General features: G+C 35.9%; 3 protein-coding genes across 13 annotated transcripts in view; 2 read left to right on the forward strand and 1 right to left on the reverse strand.

Annotated features, from left to right (window-relative positions):
- The window catches only part of LOC144972969 (uncharacterized), a 46,480-nt gene extending 31,392 nt beyond the window's left edge, over positions 1-15,088 (reverse strand). The window contains exons 1-6 of one of the 2 annotated variants that reach the window (XM_078914857.1): positions 14,950-15,088; positions 13,610-13,716; positions 12,462-12,541; positions 11,578-11,627; positions 10,639-10,731; positions 8,628-8,801 (exon numbers count right to left, since the gene is read on the reverse strand). In XM_078914857.1, the coding sequence (XP_078770983.1) occupies positions 8,628-8,801; positions 10,639-10,731; positions 11,578-11,627; positions 12,462-12,541; positions 13,610-13,696 (484 nt within the window). In that variant the 5' untranslated portion in view covers positions 13,697-13,716; positions 14,950-15,088. The remainder of the gene's footprint in view (positions 1-8,627; positions 8,802-10,638; positions 10,732-11,577; positions 11,628-12,461; positions 12,542-13,609; positions 13,717-14,949) is intronic. The other variant, XM_078914847.1, reaches the window with a different exon arrangement.
- On the forward strand, positions 1,323-6,304 carry LOC144972921 (prestin-like). 10 transcript variants are annotated; one of them, XM_078914744.1, is made up of 3 exons: positions 1,323-1,466; positions 3,572-3,718; positions 4,008-6,304. In XM_078914744.1, exon 3 carries the CDS (start codon positions 4,032-4,034, stop codon positions 6,270-6,272), a length of 2,241 nt encoding a protein of 746 aa, XP_078770870.1. In that variant the 5' UTR covers positions 1,323-1,466; positions 3,572-3,718; positions 4,008-4,031; the 3' UTR covers positions 6,273-6,304. The 10 variants fall into 10 exon arrangements, with proteins under 10 accessions (XP_078770870.1, XP_078770886.1, XP_078770935.1 ...); XM_078914785.1 differs by having other exon boundaries at positions 1,344-1,457; XM_078914753.1 differs by having other exon boundaries at positions 1,393-1,525.
- Positions 15,089-15,489: 401 nt separating the features above from the next.
- Positions 15,490-22,827, forward strand: part of LOC144972974 (uncharacterized) — a 37,376-nt gene continuing 30,038 nt past the window's right edge. The window contains exon 1 of the mRNA XM_078914901.1: positions 15,490-15,590. The gene's annotated coding sequence lies outside the window, so the exon portion shown is untranslated. The remainder of the gene's footprint in view (positions 15,591-22,827) is intronic.

A 22,827-nucleotide genomic window follows, 5' to 3' on the forward strand; every position in this document is an offset into this window, starting at 1 on the left:
GTTAAAACACCAAACGAAATTTTAATATTATTGTATTATTTTAAATGACAACAATGCGATAGAAAGGAGTGGTGACAAGAGATGGACAAAAGAAAACAAAAAATCGGACTTGCTACTTGCTAGGTTCGACACACACACACACACACACACACACACACACACACACAAACACACACATCTTTAGTATTCACATGCATTTCAAACAATAACCCATTAGAGAAGAGGGGTCATGCCTTCATCATAGATCATTGTCATTGCGATCATTATGGTGTAGTAAATTTTGAAATTTACCCCGTATAATGGAATCGTCCAAGGCGTGTGCCTCCTGTTCCCCCCATCTCACACACGAAAGGGCGGTTTGCGGAGTGGAGGGAGGTGGTCGTCTGCCTCTATGGTCGTCTGTGTCGTTTAGTGTATGGCAAAGGGGGATGGGTGCGATTAATTAAGTGGGATGGGTGGTGATTGGTGGAAGATAGGCAACCGAGGCAACGAATCGCTGGGGAAGTAGTAGGCCTATGGCGCGAGACCGTTGAAAGGTGATAAGAAGTGAGGACCGCCGCCGGTCTTCCACTATGGGACCGATCCCCGGTTCACAGCTAAAAGACCGTGGACCGGTCCAAGGACCGGTCCTCAGCGCGGCACTAGTGGGGAGCGTTTCTCGTCAGCCTATTTGTTGAAGTCCATGTAATATTGATATAGGGAATTCCATTACTGGTATCAGTACCGAGAAAAGCTTACACAGCCCTAGACTAGACTTGACTGCTGACATCACAGTTATGATCAATGACAATTTCTCTGATTGTTATTTTACATCACAGTGTGATATCTCTGCATTTTCATTGGCTATTGCGTTTTACTTCACTGCAGGATACCTTGACTATATTAAATTGTATTCAGTCTTTTTTTTAGACAAACTATTGTCGGTATCAATGGTTCGCAGCGGCGACATAACCGTCTTGTGGTAATATTTAAGTCAATATAGGTGATTTACTAATGTTATTTAGCGGGGAAAAAACAGGACTTTGATGTCATGTCGATACAAGTGTGATTCCGATAAAACCCTTGTTGATATATCCTTTCTGCATTATATATATATATATATATATATATATATATATATATATATATGTGTGTGTGTGTGTGTGTGTGTGTGTCGCTGTGAGAGAGAGAGTGTGTGTGTATGTTTGTGTGTGTGTGTGTGTCATTTCAAAAGATATTAAACATTTAAATTACCTCTCTTGTGACTAGTCTTATCAGAATTGTTTGAGATAAAGTATATCAGATACTGTAGATGTACAAAAGGTTGGGATGACAGGAGGCAAGGGAGTACATGTGATGTAACAATAATAATCATTTCTTTTGTATTGGGGACTTACAGTGATAAGGAATGTTGTTCGTGATGACGAGAGAGGAGCTGTATTATTAATGCTGGGTCGTTAAGATCAATAAAAAATCAGGTTGTGTATGTAAGTCAGATTACTTTTGGCTTAGATTCGTTGAGGATGAATACTGATGTTAGATGAAGGTAGAGTTGTAGTGATTGCAAAATGTTAAGGGTATTATCCATTATATGAACAGCAATTGTTCCGGTGACAAGTATCATAATCATCACCATTATCACCATCTCCAACACGTCATCATCGTCGTCGTCATCGTCATTGTTGTTACGTCATCACCCTCATTAATATCCTATTTTAAACCAAAAAAAAATAAATTAATTCGACTTTTACGGAGCACATTATAGGTCTGTTGAACAAGCTTGTGAGATCCTCATAATTCAAGCGTTAAATTATTTTGACAGCTTTATGCAATGTTAGTTTAGATGGCGTTAAATGATTTTTGACAGCTTTATGAATTGTTAGTTTAGAAGGTTTTAACAAACGCTTCACATATTCTTCATTTGTTTATGCACGATTTACTAGCATCTTGAAAAGAGAAAAGTCGAAATTATATCTATATCAGTGTTTTTATTTCATTTAAGAAGAGATTTCTACGATACCTAACTTTCATCCTCCCCTCTCCGTCGCTTGGAAGAATGACTTCGAGCTTTCTATATTATTGTAGGTCGAACCCATTGATTGTGTCATTCATAGATCTTTCTACAAGATGACTGCCGTGTTTATATACCCGTATCAAGACCAATAAATTGTTAAAGGGAATGGTCAAAAAATCTGAAAGGGTCACCATTTTCTATTATTCAGTTCTGATTCTAAAATTATGAGCTGCAAATGATTCTCAATTCATTAAAACGCTTATGCGAACATAATCATCCTTTTTAATAGTGAAAAAGTCGTGACGTCCCAGCTTCTACTTTTCCGATTCCAAACTCCTTGGAAGTGGGTTTGTATTCAGTCCTTCGAAGGACCAATAATGAATAGGGTATATATTGAATCATAACGTGGCATAACTATTTTGGTAGCATGATGTATAGGCAGATTCTATGGATTACCGGATGTAAAAGAGCGAGAAAGGATGGTCTTTATTGACGACTAGCATATTGGTTTAGACTAGAAAATAGATGCTATCACTCTGAAACCAAAAGGCCATGTACGCAAGGTATGCATTCAGCCCTCCAGAAGAGTGGTTTTACACTTCCAATGAGATTGGAATATGTTTTTTGACATCAAACTTTTCTTCCCTATTATCATCGTAATTTGACACTTACAGCAAAATGTTATTATTTACCTACACACATGTTAAAATAAATCTGAATATTATACCTATAGAAGGAACGAAATTGACGTCACTCAGCTTTTTATTTTATTTTTCTTCAGTCAGCCATTTTTATGAGTGAGTTTTCACTAAATTGTATCAATCAGACAATAAACGTTTACGGTTACAAATAGTCTTGTGTGTTGGTACGTTATATCCGGCTGGCGAATAATGTGAATATTTTATCTAAGCGTATATAATCCATTAGCAACCAAACAAATGTTAATTGTATTAAAGATAGATGTTTTAATCATTTAAAGCATTAACCACGTAAATATTCATCACTGTAATCATAGCTCTTTTTATTGCCGTTGGCGTATCATTGTGACCTTTATTTGTTGTGAACGGCATCGTTTTGATACAACTACTTTCGACACGTTGCGGGTGTCTCATATTATCCGTATCTCTAATTAATTTGCCCGATTTCTCGAAGGGGTTAAAAATTTCAACATTTATATAGCGCAATATCCAACAAACGCGCTCAAAGCGCTTTACAAGGGCTCCCTAGCCAACAGCAATACTTAATATGTAGAACGAAACACGACGCCTGTTAGGCAATATTACATTTTTTTCGTACAGAGACAACGCTGTTGACGGCCAAGCACTTATTTTACACCTGAGTACGGTGAGAGAATGTGAGTAAACAGCCTATTCCAAGGACTCAATCAACTATGCGCCTCTCCAAACGGGACTCGAACCGTGCCATACAACCATACCACACAGCAGCACATTGGTTAGCGTTACGTGTTGGATTTAATTGATAAAATATCAAGGAGGACAAAACTCACTCAGAAATTAGCTGATCAAGCGATTTGTTTGGATTTTTAAAATGTTATCTTTGTTTGTTTGTTTTTTACAGTAGTAGTGCAGCACATATTGTGATCTCCGGATGGCGGACAAAACATCACTACGTCATATGCACCAGAGATGGAAATAGTGGGACTAAAAAAAAGACTTGAAAATTTTATTTGCCGCAGATACACTAAACACAGCTTTGTGATCAGTGGTATGACAACGTATTAAGCCCGTGTCTGTGTCAATTTTTCCCAACATTTAAACAAAAAGCAGAAAATATTACGTCAACGACAAGCATACAATTCGTGCGTAATACATAATCTAATCTTCAGTTTGCATGAATCACTTGATCCACGGTTGTATGAATGAAAATGTGATAAGAGCTATCAGTCGTATTTTATATCATAACTATAGTCATTGAAAATGAAAGGAAAGTCATTTATGTATTTATGGGAAGTATAATTGGTGTTCATTCTATTCATATCATTTCCTCTCAATAGATGGTGTTACTGCATTAGTGAACGATGGAAACAACAGACATTGAGAATCCCACCGTCATCAGGGAACATACACGTCTGGTTGACTTTGAGGCACAATATCGTAAAAGCAAACCCAACCAGGCAGCTTCTTCTATTGCAGCAAACCTCATTAAAAGCTACGTCAAAAACTTAAATATCAAAAAGAGCTTTCTCTGCACTTTCCCAATCATTGAAACGTTGGCTTCATATGACGTCAGAGACTATCTAATAAATGACGTCATAGCTGGAATCATGGTTGGAGTAACAATAATTCCTCAGAGCATGGCATTTGCTACCCTGTCTACCCTACCACCCGAAGTTGGTCTGTATATGTCATTCTTTGCACCTCTGACTTACATTGTATTTGGTACAAGCAGACATCTTGCATGGGGTTGCGTAGCCATTGTCAGTCTCATGATGTCGAACATTATGGATAAATATGATCAAAGTAACAACGCAAAGGAATTTATTCTACAATTATTGAATAATACACATCATTATGCCCAATTCAATTCTCATGAACTAGAATTTCCTTTTCTCAGCAATGAAAATGAAATCTTTCAACAGGAATATATTTTGAGTAAAATACAATTAAATTCCTCTGATAATGAAATTCTGGAAATAATCAATCATCGGAGAATAGAGGTGGCTAGTGGCGTGACTGTTATTAGTGGGTTCATATTTATTATAGCCTCTTTCGTTGGTTTTAGTAGAATATCGGTTATAATGTCAAGTTCTCTCATAACGGGATTTACGGTTGGTGTATCTTTTCATATTGCAACAAGCCAGATGAAAGGTATTTTCGGTTTGACCTTAAGGAACTACAAAGGCACTGGTAAGATATTCCGAATATGGGCTGCTATATTGGGGCATATTACGGAATCAAACTTGAAATCGTTGTTAATATCTTTTGTTTGCATATTTGTTATCTATCTAGTCAAAAGATGTGTTAACGAGAGATATAAGCATAAGCTGAGAGTACCAATTCCTATTGAGCTTTTTGTCGTTATCATTGGCATTCTTCTATCTTTCAAACTGGGATTTTTCGAAAATAAAAAGGTCAATGTTGTTGGGAAAGTTCCATCCGGGATGCCAAAACCAAAATTCCCTGATTTATCTCTAATACCTCAATTCATCGGCGACGGCCTGGTCATAATGGTAGTGTCATACGCCCAATCCTTAGCAATGGCTAAAACTTTGGCGCTAGAATTCAATTATGGAATCGATTCGAAACAGGAAATGGTTGCTTGTGGGATATGTTCCGCCATTTGTGGTTTATTCTCTGGCTACATCCCTGGAGGATCAGTCTCCCTTTCTTTAATCCAATCAAATGCAGGTGGGAAAAGCTTGATCGCTTCGATATTCTCTGCATCAATCGTTCTTCTTGTGATCTTAGTCCTTGGTCCGTATGTGAAATATCTTCCAACTTGTGTTATATCTGCCATAATTTTTGTGAATTTGAGGTCGATGTTCTCGAAACTTTTCCTCGTTCCAAATGTATGGAGAACGTCGAAATACGACTGTGCCGTGTGGGTGTTTGCTTGTGTCTCGACGATCATTTTGGAAACTGGTATAGCTCTGTTTGTTAGTATTGCTTTTTCTTTATTTTTGGTAATTCTACGGATGATGGTTAGGCCGGTTACCGAGATTGGACAAATCAATACTTGTATATCTAGCGTTGAATTGCGAACTATTGAAAACTATGATTGTGTACAAACATTGCAAAACGTAAAGTTGATAAAAGTAAAAACACCTGTTTTGTTCTTCAATTCGGATAGCTTTACCACTTCAGTGTTTGCTAAAATCAAAATCGACCTGCTAAGAGTCAAAACTTTCCAGAATTCAATATCTCGGACGAGGATTAAATCATCGTATAAAACATTGGATGATGATAGTGATTGTGATAAACATGAAAACAGTATTGATGTTGATATTAATGAAGCTCTGCCAATACTGTCAGCAAAAACTGTTGTATTGGATATTTCTGAAGTAGCTTTCATTGATGTGATGGGCGTACAGGCATTTGAAAGTATCATTCGGGAATTAAAATCAATAAATATAGAAGTTTTGATGACGTCAGTCCCTGAAAATGTATTTAACATTCTTCAGTCAACTGGGTTCTGGAAAAAGCACAGCGAAAGACTCTTCCTTAACGTGCCAGCTGCTTTGGCCTCACTCGACCCTACTGTAGATAGGTACAATTCATGTGGTAAAAATATGATTCCCATGACTGCTACCGAGAACTAGAAATAAAAATGCGAACTGAGCAGTTTCTGTGATTTTTTGTTGTTGTTTGTTTGTTATTTTGTGTTTGATTGTTTGTCTTTGGTTTGTTTTCTTTTTTTTTTTTTTTTTTTTTTTGGGGGGGGGGGGGGGGTTGGGGTTAATATTTTAAGATAAGGAGGGTTGGTTGTATTTCATTATAATTTTTAAAAATTATTATCGGTGATTGAAGCATGTATTCGTTTGTGTGTTTTAATAAAAACTATATTGTATTTGCGACTATTTTGCCAAGCAACAAAGCAATGCCAATCATACAGATCATGAGATTATGTACACAAACAATTGTGTGTTCGTTTCAATTATTTGTTTATTATTAAAAGCAAAAATTGGTATTTAAATAAACCACATGCCGTGGCCAACAACATCGATTGATTTATCATGTGCGAGCTAATCAGATGGAATGTAAAGTGAAGAAACAATTTTAGTACCGTAATATGAGGTTATGTGCGGCTATGTGGTCTTGTGATGCTCGCTTTCGGATCGGAAGGTCATGGGTTCGAGCCTCGCTCGGTGCATAGTTGAGTCCTTGGAAAAGGCTCTTTACTCGAATTTTCTCAACGTACTCAAGTGTTAAATGAGTACCTGGTCGTTAACAGGGTCATCGCTGTGGGGAAAAATGTAATATCGCTTAACAGGCGTCATACCTCATTCTACATATTAAAAAAAAAAAAATTAAAAATTTAAAAATTTATATAGCGCAATATCCACTTAACGTGCTCAATGCGCTTTACAAGGGGTCCCTGGTCAACAGCAACATTTAACATGTAGGACGAGACATGACGCCTGTTAGGCGATATTACAATTTTTCGGACAAAGACAACGCTGTTAACGGCCAGGTACTCATTTTACACCTGAGTACGGTGAGAGAATGTGAGTAAAGAGTCTTTTCCAAGGACTCAACTATGCGCCGAGCGAGGCTCGAACCCAGGACCTTCCGATCCGAAAGCGAGTGTCATACCACTAGACCACATAGCCGTAAAGTACGTGTTGTTGGCCAGGGACCCTTAGTAAAGCGCTTTGAGCACGTTTAGTGAATATTGCTCTATATAAACGTTCAAGATATTTTACTTGGGTCACAGGGGTAACTTGGGCCACGTTTCTTAAAAAAGATTAGTTCACCAATTGTTTTTTCTTCAAAATATTACATTGAGTGTAATGAAAAGTTACAAAATATTGTTGGAGGAAGGTGATCCATGTCGCTGAGTAATTCCGGTCGACCGTCACTAGACCATCCCAGATGTCGGACCTCCAGCCTCCACACTACTATGTTCTTCAATGATTATGTCCAGGAAACAGATTTACCAATGGCGAAGCGGTCGGCCGCCCAGCCAAATACTACCGCGATTGTGTCACCAGAGTCGTCGGCGTACAATCCTTGTACGTAGCTTCCCTGACTACGGACAGAGCTTCATATAAGAGATGGACGAATTCAGTCCCTCAAGGGAGACATCGACTCCTCGAGAATGGGGGAGAAATTGCCGTGGCTTTTCCATTAGCAAGAAGAGACTTGGGTGGCAGCCCATCGGTTTCGGTCGAGAACCTGCTTAACAGCACGCTCACTACATCAGTGGGGACTGTCCAACATGTACCCGTTGTGGTCAAGAGCCCGAACCGCAAAGCATCTAGGTGAACGGTGCATTGTGACGAAGCTTCCGGGTGGGTTTACGACGGTGCACGATTCCGGTACGGAATTTGCATCATGGAAAGATCGTCATAACATAGTAGTGTGAGCACCATTAGATGCTGCTGATTCCATGAATGTGGCTCATGCAACGTCTTAATTAGTACAATCATGTCAAAGACTACACTGTGAGATGTAACTTTAAATTATAACAGTTTACAGATTCCATAACTTCCAATAAGTATTAACGTTTTGGGGAGCAAACAGCCTACTAGATACAAATCAGAAAATGAATGCATGATATTTAGCATGTGAGCAACGTCGAGACTTTCAAAGAAAAGACTGAAAAACCCAAGCTATGATTGTACTTCACTTTTGAATATTATTATTATTATTATTATTATTATTATTATTATTATTATTATTATTATTATTATTATTATTATTATTATTATTTTATTATTATTATTATTATTATTATTATTATTATTATTATTATTATTATTATTATTATTATTATTATTATTATTATTATTATTATTATTATTATTATTATTTATTATTATTATTATTATTATATTATTATTATTATTATTATTATTATTATTATTATTATTATTATTATTATATATTATCATTATATTATTATTATTATTATCATTATTATTATTTTTATGATAATGTGATTCGAAACTTACCCAGTCTGAACTTGTTGAAGTCAGCAAGGTCAGGGTTGAACCCGGTTGGGTTTCCCGGTAGGACGGCATATGTGGATTTTCCTTTTAAATAGGGAAGAGTGAAGCTGAATTCGTTCAGTCTATCCGTCGTAATCTGGTACCCAGCACATCCCTGGATCGCCTCGGACATCAGACCTGCAAATAGTTAGCCTCTCTATAGAGCAGAAGTATACTCGATGCTTTCAAAACGATTTATTTAACGCTTTCTAAATCACTCAGAACGTTTCATTTGAAAAGAGAACGCTATAAAGCGTTGTGGTCATAATAAACAGCCTAAATATATTTCAAAACCTCTTATAATATAATTCATTCCAATGATTTGTAACGTACTATATACATGCACCACAATGCTGCAGCCTGTCTTACAGAGCTAAATGTACTGTAGAATGAACTTGGTAACTTAATCAAATTTGGAATAGCATTTCCACATTCCAGTCACTATCTACAGTTTTGTGTTTTCATCTCCAGCTTGGTCAAGTGATATAATGTATGCAACAGGTTTTTTTCCGAGAGCACAGTATCACAAGTTCGATGCATTCCATCGCAAACAATTAAGAAAAGTACTAAACATTCGATATCCAACTAAAATCACAAATGCATCCTTATATTATGAAAAAGCTAATGAAAGACCACTCTCCGTGAAAATTCTGGAACAGAGATGGCGTCTGTCTGAGACAAGATTCGAAAATCCCTGCCTATATTGCAGTGACACTCAAAATGTATGGAAACTCATCCAGGGGAAGGCCAATAACGTCCGGCTCAACCAAAATCTAAGGACATTGGAAGATCAGCAACTAAATCTCATCACCATTGAGGAACTTCGGGCACTGCAGACGATTGTTTCGGATCGACAACGTTGGTTAGACCTAAAGCACGACCTGTTGGGGACAGCCGAGGCATCCTAGTCCGATGACAGAGATGTGAAAGGCCCATAACTAAAAAAAAGGAAGTTACAGTACCAAAATACAAGATTCTCGTATAGGAGTTTCCATTTAATTATCATCGCCCATTTTATGACTAGCCACACTGTCATCTGAAGGGAAAGAATCCTGCAGGATATTATTCTGGCTACACGCGAGATAACTTTTTCCTGACTGTACTCTATGATGCAAATTTACTATTTATCGACAGCGCTGATGTTCAAATCGGCTGAATCAAGAGCAATGATTTTCATCATTAAAATTCCAATAAATCAACGCTCGTTAAAGCCCGCTGATTTCTATGAGCATATTATTCAGTATCAGTACCAAAATGAATCGGAAGCTCAATGGGAAGAGTACTAAACTCAGACACAAGTGGTCGAGTCGTTGTCAGTAGCAGTTTTCCTTGTCCTCTAGTCCACCCTATTGGTCAGGTAGCAAAACTCTATGGCTCAGAGACATTAAGAATGACACATGTCCAATGGCTATCTTTATTATTGCCAAATACAATGTATGTAAACGTCTCCGATTAGTATTTAGTGGGCTGAGACGGGTGCTTCAAACTTAGATGTAACCTTAACGTACACAATTTAAGTAAGATTATGATTTCTTCTCGGTAGAGAGTGAGTTTCGCTTCTTAAACTTCAAAACATGTAAATTTCCTAAATCTGACAATGTTGCCAATATTTGTTTTAATCGTCTAGACCTAGTTCATTCTCACATTATACAAAATTGACGCTATATAATATATAAAATTTAAACTAGAAATTAAGTGTTTAAATGTTACTGATGAAGAAAATAAACCTGTCTAAGGAGCAGCATATTTAATTTGTCAAACAGTCGTCTAATGTGAGCAGGGACCACCCATAAGCAAGTAAGCAAATCGTGGGTTAATAATCTTGCCCAAGGGGGGGGGGGAGGCAAAAATGCTTCAGGGGGGAGGGGGGGGGGGGGCTGAAACCGGGATGTCCCCGATCATAGTGCATTGTCTTAACCACTTGCCATCTCGACCCCAAAATAGTATTCGAAAAAAATGCAAAACACATAAGTACCTTCTCCTGCGTAGTCAATATTTCTGTCTGTAAAGATGCAGTCCTCTTTCCTCCTCAACACGGTAAAACATTCTTTTTTGGCTGTTTCACACACTAAAAAATGAAAATAGATACCTATGAAATATTAAAAACCCATAATTGATCCCCATAAAGTAACTCTTCGCAGCCTTATAACATGGTCCAAGAAGCCATGATTATTCCTGCTTCTGTTGCTTAAAACGGATTGTAACTATTATTGTTTTTTCCGACCTCATCGAATAGAACCAGTTCTCTTATCAACGCAGGATGAATAGAGGAATGTGTATGTAAAATGTGATTCCGAAAAGCATTCCGCTGAAGAGCCTAGTCGCCGGCTGGAACCTTCGGACGTATTGTAACTCTATGGTCATACTATTACACCACCGCCACAGCTATGGGATATACATTATTCCGTTAGCATTAAAATTTGATGGATACCCTTCTTGGTTATACATGTTCATACTACTATACCACCGCTACAGCCCAATAAGCTATGGGATATACATTTTTCCGTTAGCATTAAAATTTGGTGGCTGCCCTTCTTGGTGCTTTCATATCGCGCTTTAGTTTCATGACAGCTCAGTGGCTCGCCAGATGCGCGGGATCTTTTGAGGAATGGCAATAATATTATGTGCCCGAGTCGTGGTCACTATTTTCACACGGTGTTTAGTGCTCAATGCGTTCTTTTGTATTTATATTAAACAATCTCATACCTTGAACATGTTTAAAGTTTAACAATGGCAATGATGATGATGATGATGATGATGATGATGATGATGATGATGATGATGATGATGATGATGATGATGATGATGATCGTCATGATCATGATGGTGATGATGATGATGATGATGATGATGATGATGATGATGATGATGATGATGATGATGATGATGATGATGATGACAGCTAGACTCTTACCAGCATTGACGATATCCACATCAAAGCCAACAAGCTTGCCGTCTTCATTTCTGTTTGAATTCGGAAAAGTAATAACTATACAAGGTATTCGTCACTTTGTATAATAAGGATACTTTTGGAAGATAAATCTACCCCAAAGGACAGGTTTGGGTGTGGCTTGTCTTATTTACTTAGTAAAATTCGGGTAACAGATTATGAATGATTCTATTTGGTTAAAAATGAGTAGTAGTAGTAGTAGTAGTAGTAGTAGTAGTAGTAGTAGTAGTAGTCGTCGTAGTAGTAGTAGTAGTAATAGTAGTAGTAGTATAGTAGTATAGTAGTAGTATAGTAGTATAGTATAGTAGTAGTAGTAGTAGTAGTAGTAATATATAGTATAGTAGTAGTAGTAGTAGTAGTAGTAGTAGTTAGTAGTAGTAGTAGTAGTAGTAGTAATTAGTAGTAGTAGTAGTAGTAATGTAATATAGTATCATTATTATTATTATTATTATTATTATTATTATTATTATTATTATTATTATTATTATTATTATCATTATTATTAATATTATTATTATTCCAATTTTAATGAAAAGAAGAAGGGGAAGAAGTAGAAGAAGAAGAAAATAAAAGAACAAGAAGAAGATAATGATGATGATGATGATGATGATGATGATGATGATGATGATGATGATGATGATGATGATGTTCATGATGATGATGGTGGTGGTGAAGGAGGAGGAGGAGGAGGAGTTAAGGAGTAAGAGGAAGAAACCTTATAGTGATCGATTTTATCGTATTTTAAGGCATCATACGCATTCTCCTTGACACTAGGTAAATTTTAGTAGTTTTTTTCTGTTTTGAATAAAAAAGTGTTGTTGTTTAAAACTATCCATTTAATGACTTACTCGTAATTGTACGGCCGCCTTGTTCCTCCAACTCCAAATAAATAAACCTCAGTTTTCGTCTTTCCCGAAATGGAAGGATTCTGTTAAGATGGACGGAGAACAAAATGGACTGGAGTTTACACCTTGACAAAGTGCGTATTGTTAACCACTTAACTGTGAGGATCCAAGTTTGACAGTTTTTGTCTAGACGAGGGTCATTTAAATCCATATATAGGCCTATATTTGTTGGATGAGTTTTCTGGCCAAATCTTTAAAATACCTCTTTTTCCAGAGTACCGCAGTTAACTGGTTAAAGGTAACTTTTTAATTTATTTCTTTATAGAGTTTTTATTTCTATTGAATATAATCAAAATGGTCATATTTGTTGCTTATTTTTACAATTGCACCATGCTCATTGCACTTCGAAGTCCTACATGTTTCCTCAAAGAACGTCATGGTGAACAAAAATTATGTTCATAAAGCACACGTCGCCTTATATGCGCCTTTTTGTGTTCTGCCACATTAGCCATCACTGCCTACAATCTTTCACCCCTGAGTCGAGTGGGTGCAACCTACCTTTTCCCGGAACACAACATCGAATTCTAGATTTTTGTGATTATTGTCACCCATATTGTCACTGATCATACTCTATACTTTATTTTTGTCTTTGTTGCAAAAGGAAATATTATCACATCGCTCGACTTATGAGGCCACACATGGATGAGGATGCTCTTGTTAAATTGTCTTTTCTTTATTTTTTTTTTTTCACTTGGTCGAGGATTCTCTGGCCAGATCTTTTTTAAATTTTCTTCTTGTTTTTTTTTTCACATTGCGAGTCGGAAAACACTTTGAAGCACCAGTGTATGATGTAGACTTCTATAGTCATCCCAATGATGTATCCCTCTATAAAAGACAGAGGCAACCCGGGCGTCAACTGCATTGCTACGCGTCAAGTGTGCAATATTGGCTAAATTCCTTGCTCGAGGAAAAAAAACAAACAAACAAACAAACGTAATACCGAATGCCTGGCCCGACCCCGAGACCTTTTGGTTATATCTACATGTCAACAATGCATTATTATCCATTCGGCAATCAATAAAAGGTAAGGAGAAAAATATTTAGGGCATTAAAGTAAAAGAACTGGTGTAACATCTTTGTCACCAACTTACCTGCCCCCCTTCTGTCAATGACATTGAACATGTGAGTGCTGGCAACACCAACAAGACACAAAATAGCATGGGCAACGGCGTCGTCATGACTTTCTGATGTCAGTTTTCTGGAGAATAGAGGATTTACCATTCATTCATCTTTCCATAATATGTTTTCATTTATTTCTCCGGTAATCGGGAAGTCTTAGATACTATCCCCAGTCGAGGCAGGCGGGGTTTTTTTTTTAATGTTTTTTCTTTCTATTTTCTTTTTTTTTTTTTTTTGGGTTGTATTTGTTTGTTTGTTTGTTTGTTTTTATTTGTTGTTGTTTGTTTTTGTTTTTGTTTTTTTTGGTTGTTTTTTTTTGTTTTTTTTGTTTGTTTGTTTGTTTTTTTTTTTTGGGGGGGGGGTGTTTTTTAGCTTGTTTGTTTTGCTTTTGTTTTGTTTTTGTTTTTGTTTTTTGTCTTTGTTTTGTTTTTTTTTTTTGAGGGGGGGGGGGGGTTGTACATTTTTCTTTCTGCTTTGTATGACACTGATCCATACAAACCTTTTCATCAATTTCTATCGTTTATCTACAATCCGTTCTATTATTTTTTTTTTCTCTGTATACAAGTTAGTCATTTGTTTGTGTTAAGAAGATTCAATTATTGGTTCCTCCGTGACCTCTTGTTGCTATAATAATAATAATAATAATAATAATAATAATAATAATAATAATAATAATAATAATAACAACAACAATTTATGGTTTTTATACCCTTACCCCGTATATCAACAAGTTCAAAGATGAACAACAATATGTCCAAAATAGAACCATATTACATTTTAGGATGTATCCAAATTATTCGCCAAAAGCTTTACTGAGCTGGAAGGTGGGGGGGGGGGGGGGGGAGAAGAGTTGATTAATAATTTTGACAAATTTAATAATTGTGATTAGTGCGGCTATGTGGTCTAGTGGTATGACATTCGCTTGGTACATAGTTGAGTCCTTGGAGCAGGCTCTTTACTCACATTCTCTCACCGTACTCAGGTGTAAAATGACCGTTAACAGCGTTGTCTCTGTCGGAAAAAAAGTTTTAACAATGTCTCGTTCAACATGTTACATGTTGCTGTTGAACAGGGACCCTCTGTAAAGCGCTTTGAGCACGTTTACTCGACATTGCGCTATATATAAGCTCAAGTTTTGTTGGGGTTTTTTGTTTTTGTTTTTGTTTTGTTACTTTTGGGCTTTTTGGGTTACTTTTAACAGTATAAAAAGAAAGAAAAGAAAATAACATTCGAAATAAAATAAGGCGAAATAGTCTATTACTCGTATTAAAATATTTTTTTGCAACTTTGCCAACGAAGGAATAATAATTACCTTTTATTTCCTCAGCTTACGAATAGAATAAATCCACCAACTCCTCAGTTTTGTGAATTAACAATTTTTTTTAATTTCAAAAAATATATACCTCGTGAACCCTAAGGAGGACGAGTAAAGCAACAAATATATAAAAGTCAGCTATTTTCTTCAAAAAGTATGATCTACCACCTTGACTACAATTTCACCCCCCCCCCCCCCCCCCCCCCTCCACTTCCCCTTTTTCCATACACCCAACCATGACTTGGCTCCTGCCATGACCTTTCACATGCCCTCCCAACATCTTCCCCCGCCCGGTGGGGCAACTAGGAGTAGGCATGCCGTCTTGTGACCATGATATTCTTATTGTATCCGCTCACATGACATGGGAATCTGTCACAATCCAGTACATAGCAAATGCCAGGTTACAAAATTGTTTCTTCAACCTAGAGTTTTTAATGAAACTTTTTTATGGTTGTTTTTTTTATTATTATTATTATTATTTTCTTTCTCGTTCTCTCTTTTTCCCTCACACAATAAACTGCAGTATCCATCTCACGTGATGTGAATATCTCAATCGATGTCAAAAGATAGAAACGAATTTAGTAAAACTTTACATCCACTCAAGTGTATTCCATCTTGCTTTCAGGATTTGAAAATCGGTGGGTATTAAATATTAATACAAAATAATTACCTACGCTCTAATGTCTATAATTCAGATAATTTGAGTAGTCTGATCAGGGTCTGTGTTAAGATTAATGATTCCACAACTTTTTAAAAAATACATGTTATTGATGTTATTGATCAAATTTGATAACCCTCAAAGTGTTTCATTTTATTTACTGCTTTATGCAAGGGGCCCCGTTTTATTGATAAAATCATAAGTTTGATTTTTTTATTTTTTTTAAACAGTATTTTGCATTTCTTGTGTTTTAGCGTGATTTCATCAACGGACTTGTCATAGCCCCACAGATTTTTTATTTTTTTTTAACTTCATAGGAAAAGTTGGATTTACTTTAAGAATGACCCACTGATATGATTTATTTCACCAAACTACATTATATGACAGTAAGGTTTATGAATAATAAAGTTGCCGCTTGAGTAAGCATCAATATCAAGAGACACCACTTATGAGAACATGTTCTTAAATGAACAATCAAGAACTGTATTTTATTCAATACTGCGATAAAGCTTATACTTACTGTCATGGTCTCAAGTGAGTAAAGAACTACTCGACTATGCATAAAGATATATGTAGAATGAGGCCCAAGAATTTACTAGTTACTATAAATGAAAAACAATTAACGATTTGTTTACAATGAAATAAAAATAATGATGAAATTTAATTAAAAGAGATAAATAGTGATCGTGGCAGTTACAAATAGAGATATGAATATATTACGTAACTTATGAAAATATGTCAGGTTCGTAAGTTTACGTTTCCAGGCAGTTGACAGGCTTGGATGATATTAGTCTGATAACAGGCTCGGGCTCGTAAAATTCCACTTCCAGGCAATTGGTAAGGGGTTATTGTGTAATTCTTTGACAGCGGGCTCGGGTTTGATCCTTGAAGATTATACAATCAAAGTTAAAAGCTCCGGCGTCTTAATGGTGTAGATATAATATCTACAAAATCCCAAAAGATAAAAATCTTCCAGTATATATAAGGAATAGAGCGACTGGCCGTCCGGCATAGATTGTGGAGAGAAGTGAGTGTAGAATGTTAGACCTATCAGCTTTTATAATAAATGGCTACGTGACAGAATGTAGAACGAAAAGTATTCACTAATTAGAAATTAATTCGAGGGAAGGCTATAAAAGGAAAGACGATCTAATATTAGAAGATAAAGTTTATCTAAGCTACCGAAATATAACTGGAGTGAGATGAATTCAGTTCTTAATAAAATAAAATTTAATAAGATAATTGTGAACAACCTTTACTGTAACACCCCCCACCCACGTTTAAAATATACTCTTTAACCATTATGGGAAAGATAGATTTTACAAACGGAAGTAAATTTACTATCATGATACTCTAGCATTAATCCATTGTTATGATTTGTGCTACAATTAAATTATTTATTAACTCGACATGGAAATGTTTATATTAACGTAGGTATATGAATGGGTGACAATAACAATGAAAGATTGTGATTACAAATCATTGTGATGAACAACATGATGGCAATGTGATTACAAATCATTGTGATAAACAATAGTGATGGCAATGAAGCATGATTTAAGTCGATTATATGAAGGTAATTTACTGAATGAAATGAATGAAAATGTAAATGGAATATTGACATTTCAATTATTAATCATAAATGAGTGAAAATTCATAACAATAATAGATAAAGAGAAGATTTCCCAAATCATGAATGGGTATGGTATATATATCCAAACAATACTCAATGTTACATTAAGTTGGGTCATCATGTTTACAAATAAAATTATCGAAATTGTGCGTTCTGATTTGGCATAATTTGCGAGGTAACTAACAGTATGCATGGGAGGTTAAGTTATACCCTTCTCACGTGTTTACACTAATCGAGAAAGTAGGTCGGCGTGAATATTTTCACAGCCTGGTATGTGAGAGATACTGAAAGAGTAATTTTGCAAAAATAGACTCCACCTTAGTACTCTACTATTATTCATTTTGTTATTTCTTATGTACGTAAGTGGTTTATGGTCCGTTTCGACCACAAACTCTTTTAGCAGTAGATATCTGCTGAATGTCTTTAAAGCAAAGACGATGGCCAGTCTTTCACGTATCGTGATTCTCTGTACAATAATTTTCTGCTTGCATATAAGCAAGGCATTAGAGTTCCCTCATGCTCCTGTAATAGTACACCTGCGATGCCCTTATCAGACGCGTCAGTTCTTACAACAAATTCTTTTGACATGTCGGGTAATTTAAGAATTGGTTCTGAACAGAGTAATGCCTTTAATTGGTTAAAGCTATTCTGACACGCTTCTGTCCAAACAATTTTGTTCGGTGACCCATTCTTTGTCAGATTTGTTAGCGGTGTCGCGATGTGCGCGAAGTTGTAAATGTATTTCCTGTAAAAATTTAGGAGCCCAAGTACTTTGCGTACTTCTTTTTTTGTCTTAGGTGGTTGCAATTGTGCGATTTTTGTTTGTTTTTCTGTCTCGGGTGTCTGTGTCCCATGACCAACGGTATGATTAATCCTGCATTTGAAGCTTCGATATTAGTAAACATAGGTTGCGACACTGTCTCTATCAAAATACTTTTTTAGCATATTTGCATGGAATGTCTTTGTTGTGTTGTTAATTTTAATCTCGTAATTAACATTAGATTTTACTGCTGTTTTGAATGGTCCTTTCCATGTAGCTTAAAGTTTACTCGAGTCATCGGGTAAGAGTATTAGTACTTTGTCACCAATCGCAAATTTTCTCGATTTGCTTTTGCGATCAGAGTATTCCTTGTATTTCTCTGCTTTTTTAGTGACGGATTCCTGTGCTAGCTTACACGTGTCCTCTATTCTGTCTTTCAGGTTTCTTACATATTCGTAAGCAAACATAATTTCGTTATTGTCCTCCTCATTCCCTTTACAAATGTCGGCTACTATATTGATCGGGCCGCGAGGTGATCGTCCATACATCAACTCAAATGGGGAGTAGCCTGTAGATTCTTGGGGTATTTCTCTATATGCAAATAGGATTGCTGGTAAGTATCTGTCCCAATCATCTGGTTTTTCTGCTGACACTTTTCTTAACATATTCTTTAGAGTGCCATTAAATCTTTCACAAAGACCATTTGCTTGGGGGTGGTAGGGAGTTGTGAATGAGTGTTGGATTCCCATGAGTTTCATGGTTTCATGCATCATATGTGATGTAAATTGGGGTCCATTGTCCGACAGTATCTCATTTGGTATGCCTATTCTAGTAAAAATTGTCATCAATGCTTCAGCTATGTGATCCGATGTAGTTGATTTCAATGCTATCGCTTCTGGCCACCTGGTTGCGTAATCGACTAGTGTTAGTATGTGTGTATGGTTTCTATCTGATTTTGTTAAAGGGCCTATAATGTCAATTGCAACTTTTTGAAAAAGTTTTTCAATAACTGGGGTTGTCTCTAATGGCAATCTCGGTATTCTGCCTTTTGCGACTCTTCTTTGGCATGTGTCACACGATTTCACATATTCTCGGACGTCTTTAGTAATTCCAGGCCATGTGAAATTCTCGGATATTCTCTTCAATGTGGAAGAGCTCCCAAGATGTCCAGAAGTTATTGAATCGTGCGCTATTCCAAGGATTTTGTTTCTGTAAATACTCGGCGTGACCAGTTGTTTAGCTATTTTGTTTCTTTTCCTATGTAACCTGAACAGAATATCTTTTTCAATGATGTATTCAACTTTTGATTTCGTCCCTTTGTTTGCGATATTGAAATATGATGTTAAAGTCGGGTCCTTTTTCTGTTCTTCAATGAACGTGTTCCTGTCAAATTGTTGTGGTTCAAGAGAAATAGTCATTGGCTTCTCTGTTGTCTTAGTCATCTTTCTTGTTTCTGCTAGACAAGCTGTTTCTTGGGTTAATGACCATTCTTTTACATCTGTTGGGTTGTCTTTAAGACCTTTTATATTGCCAACAATAACATCAGCGACGGGGTTGGGAAGTATACAGCATTCCACTATTCCTGTATAGTATGGGGTTTCTATGTACACATTAGCTGTTTCAAAGGTTTCGACTGTGCCACTGAATGTGATGCATTGTACCGTTTTTCCAGTTTTGTCTTCGTCATTGATCAAAGATGCTTTTATTCCTACTGTACTGCATCCTGTGTCTCTCAATATTTTGCAATCAGTTCCATTAGCTTTGCCTTCACAAAAAAATAGCGATCCTGACGTGTGAGTTTGTGTTAAAAGTGACATACCTTTCACGCAATACACATTTATATTTTCTCCTGACATTACTCGTGTCTGATTATTTACACTTGTTTGGAGTGATGCATTTGCAGTTTCTTTTGGATATCCCACGATTTTGTAACATTTGTCTGCTGTGTGGCCTTTCATTCCACAATATTGACATTTAATTATAGGTTTGTTGGTTTTCTTATACTCAGTATTATTGTCAGTGCTATTTCTTGTTTTGTTTTGATAGGATCGGCTATGGTCTCTATTGAACTGTTTGTTCCATGGTTTGTTACTATGATCATCTTGTTTCACTTGCGTGTTCCGAGTGATTGATCGGCTCGTTCTATTTGAGTATTGAACTTTAGGTGTACATGGACTCTGAGCAGCGGCAGCGTAGTATGGTTCCTTCAATGTTCTGCTAAGGGGTGTCAATGGATGTGCGCTGTTAAAGTTTTCTGCGTAGATTTTTAATTTGTCCAAGTTTTCTGGCTTTCTCTCTTTAAAGAATGCGACTAAATCTGGGTTGCAAGCTTGATAGATTCGATTCTTCAGCGTGAGATAGTAAAGGCCTGCAAAGTCGTCATGTTTTACGTTTGCCAACTCAAGCCACAGATTTAGAAATTGAGTAATTCGGTTCACGAATGTATTAAAGTCTTCTCCACTTTCCGGTTTTGCAGTGTGAAACCTTTCCTGGTAACCATCTTCCGTTAATCTAAATCTTTTTAGTAGAGCGTCTTTAATTTTACCATAGTCATATGCATCTTCAGTTGTTAAGGTATAGAAAACTTTTAGCGGTTCCCCAGATAAGCAGTTAATCAAGGCTGTGGCCCATTTGCTTTCTGGCCAACGATAACCTTTAGCCTGAACTTCGAATCGGTGTAAGAGGGATTCTAGACAGTCTGAGCGTTCATCACTATTATTATGTTTTCTTTCATGACCGGTTTTTGTTTTTTCAATTTCCAACATCATTTGGGTCCTTTTGGTTTCTTCTTCTGCTAAAGCTATTTGTCTTTTTAGTTCCCTTTCTTGGACTCTTTCTTCTCGTTCTTCTCTACGTATTCTTTCTTCATTTTCTTCTCTACGAATTCTTTCTTCGTGTTCTTTTTCTTCTCTACGAATTCTTTCTTCATTTTCTTCTCTACGAATTCTTTCTTCGTGTTCTTTTTCTTCTCTACGAATTCTTTCTTCATTTTTCTCTACGAATTCTTTCTTCGTGTTCTTTTTCTTCTCTACGAATTCTTTCTTCATTTTCTTCTCTACGAATTCTTTCTTCTTTTTCTTCTTTTATTTTCTCTTCGCACCATGAAAATATTATTTCCTGGGGTATTTCTAAGTCCTTTGCGAGACTTAAGTATCTTTTATATGCTTCCATTTTTGCAATAAATTAGTTACGATATTTTATATATATTATATTGACAGGATACTGTTACTGACTGTTTTATTTATTTACACTTACTGGAATGAACTGTTCTATTTTTAGAAATCTCTCTCTCTTTTTTCAACTTATTATGTATGTTGAATTTGATGCCTTTTATCGTTATATCTTATAAAGCAATGTGTCAATACAATGCGGAGTTATTATGACTTGTGTCAATAACAATGTGTCAATCGCGTGTACTCTAAACTATGTTACTACGAAAAATGTATCACCAATGTGTGTGACTCGTCGTTAGTTTGTGTACAATTATTCGCAATGACGCTAATATACTAGAGTGTGATAACAATAATAGGATGCCAAAATAATCCCAAGTTATCTATCACTAAATATAACACGACGGCTAGTAGACTCCTTTTATTATTATTTAGTTTTTAAAGACTCACTTTTCAGAACATAATATATAAGTGGTTTTCGGTAACAGTAATATGCCAAAAATGCATTTAAAACAAATCACTATGTAAAACAAATCACGATGTCTATAGTTACTATATGATGCCCAACTCATGTAAAAGAGAATAATGAAGGATATATTTACCAACTCAGTTCGTGGCTGGGACCTCTCTCTTGTTCAATGGTTGTTCAACAATTGTAATTAGGCATTGAAGAGTGTTTAACAGTGATGTCTGAAATACAAAACAATAAAATATCGTAAGATTTACAATAGTTCCAAAATGTGTTCACAACACTGAGTGATTGGATGATAGGTGAATGAATCGTTATGGAATGTAAACATATTGAAAACAATTCATGAATGAGGCAAACACAAAATGAAATGAGTGATATAATAACAAAGTGGACAAGGAATGAATGAATGAATGAAAAACTGAGTGAATAGATGAATGAATGAATGGATAATGTATGAATGAAAGAATGAAGGGAGGAATAAATGTATGAATGATTGGATAAATGAGTGAATAAACGAATGAATGGATGAATGAATGAAGGAATGAATAAATAAAATGCTATTCAATTTGAATGAAAGAATGAATGGATAAATTGCTATTCCATTTAAATGAAGAAATGAAAAAGAAAAAAAAATTAATCCTGTAAATAGGGAGTTCAATTAAAATATGATCAAGTGTGGCAATTAAGAGTTTTACAATTTAAACTTTAAAGTTAGATGAAATAGATATATGTAACTAAATAAATTCAATTCTTTATATGTGTCCCCTCCAAAATGTCATGGTCTCAAGTGAGTAAAGAGCTACTCGACTATGCATAAAGATATATGTAGAATGAGGCCCCAGAATTTACTAGTTACTATAAATGAAAAACAATTAACGATTTGTTTACAATGAAATAAAAATAATGATGAAATTTAATTAAAAGAGATAAATAGTGATCGTGGCAGTTACAAATAGAGATATGAATATATTACGTAACTTATGATAATATGTCAGGTTCGTAAGTTTACGTTTCCAGGCAGTTGACAGGCTTGGATGATATATTCGTCTGATAACAGGCTCGGGCTCGTAAAATTCCACTTCCAGGCAATTGGTAAGGGGTTATTGTGTAATTCTTTGACAGCGGGCTCGGGTTTGATCCTTGAAGATTATACAATCAAAGTTAAAAGCTCCGGCGTCTTAA

Source organism: Berghia stephanieae, chromosome 1, assembly GCF_034508935.2.
Source record: "Berghia stephanieae isolate SIO BIC M18660-M18661 chromosome 1, UCSD_Bste_1.3, whole genome shotgun sequence".
Lineage (NCBI taxonomy): Eukaryota > Metazoa > Mollusca > Gastropoda > Nudibranchia > Aeolidiidae > Berghia > Berghia stephanieae.

Excerpts from the sequence above, each read along its gene's own strand:
- LOC144972921 (XM_078914744.1), top strand. The coding sequence starts at position 4,032 with ATGGAAACAACAGACATTGAGAATCCCACCGTCATCAGGGAACATACA.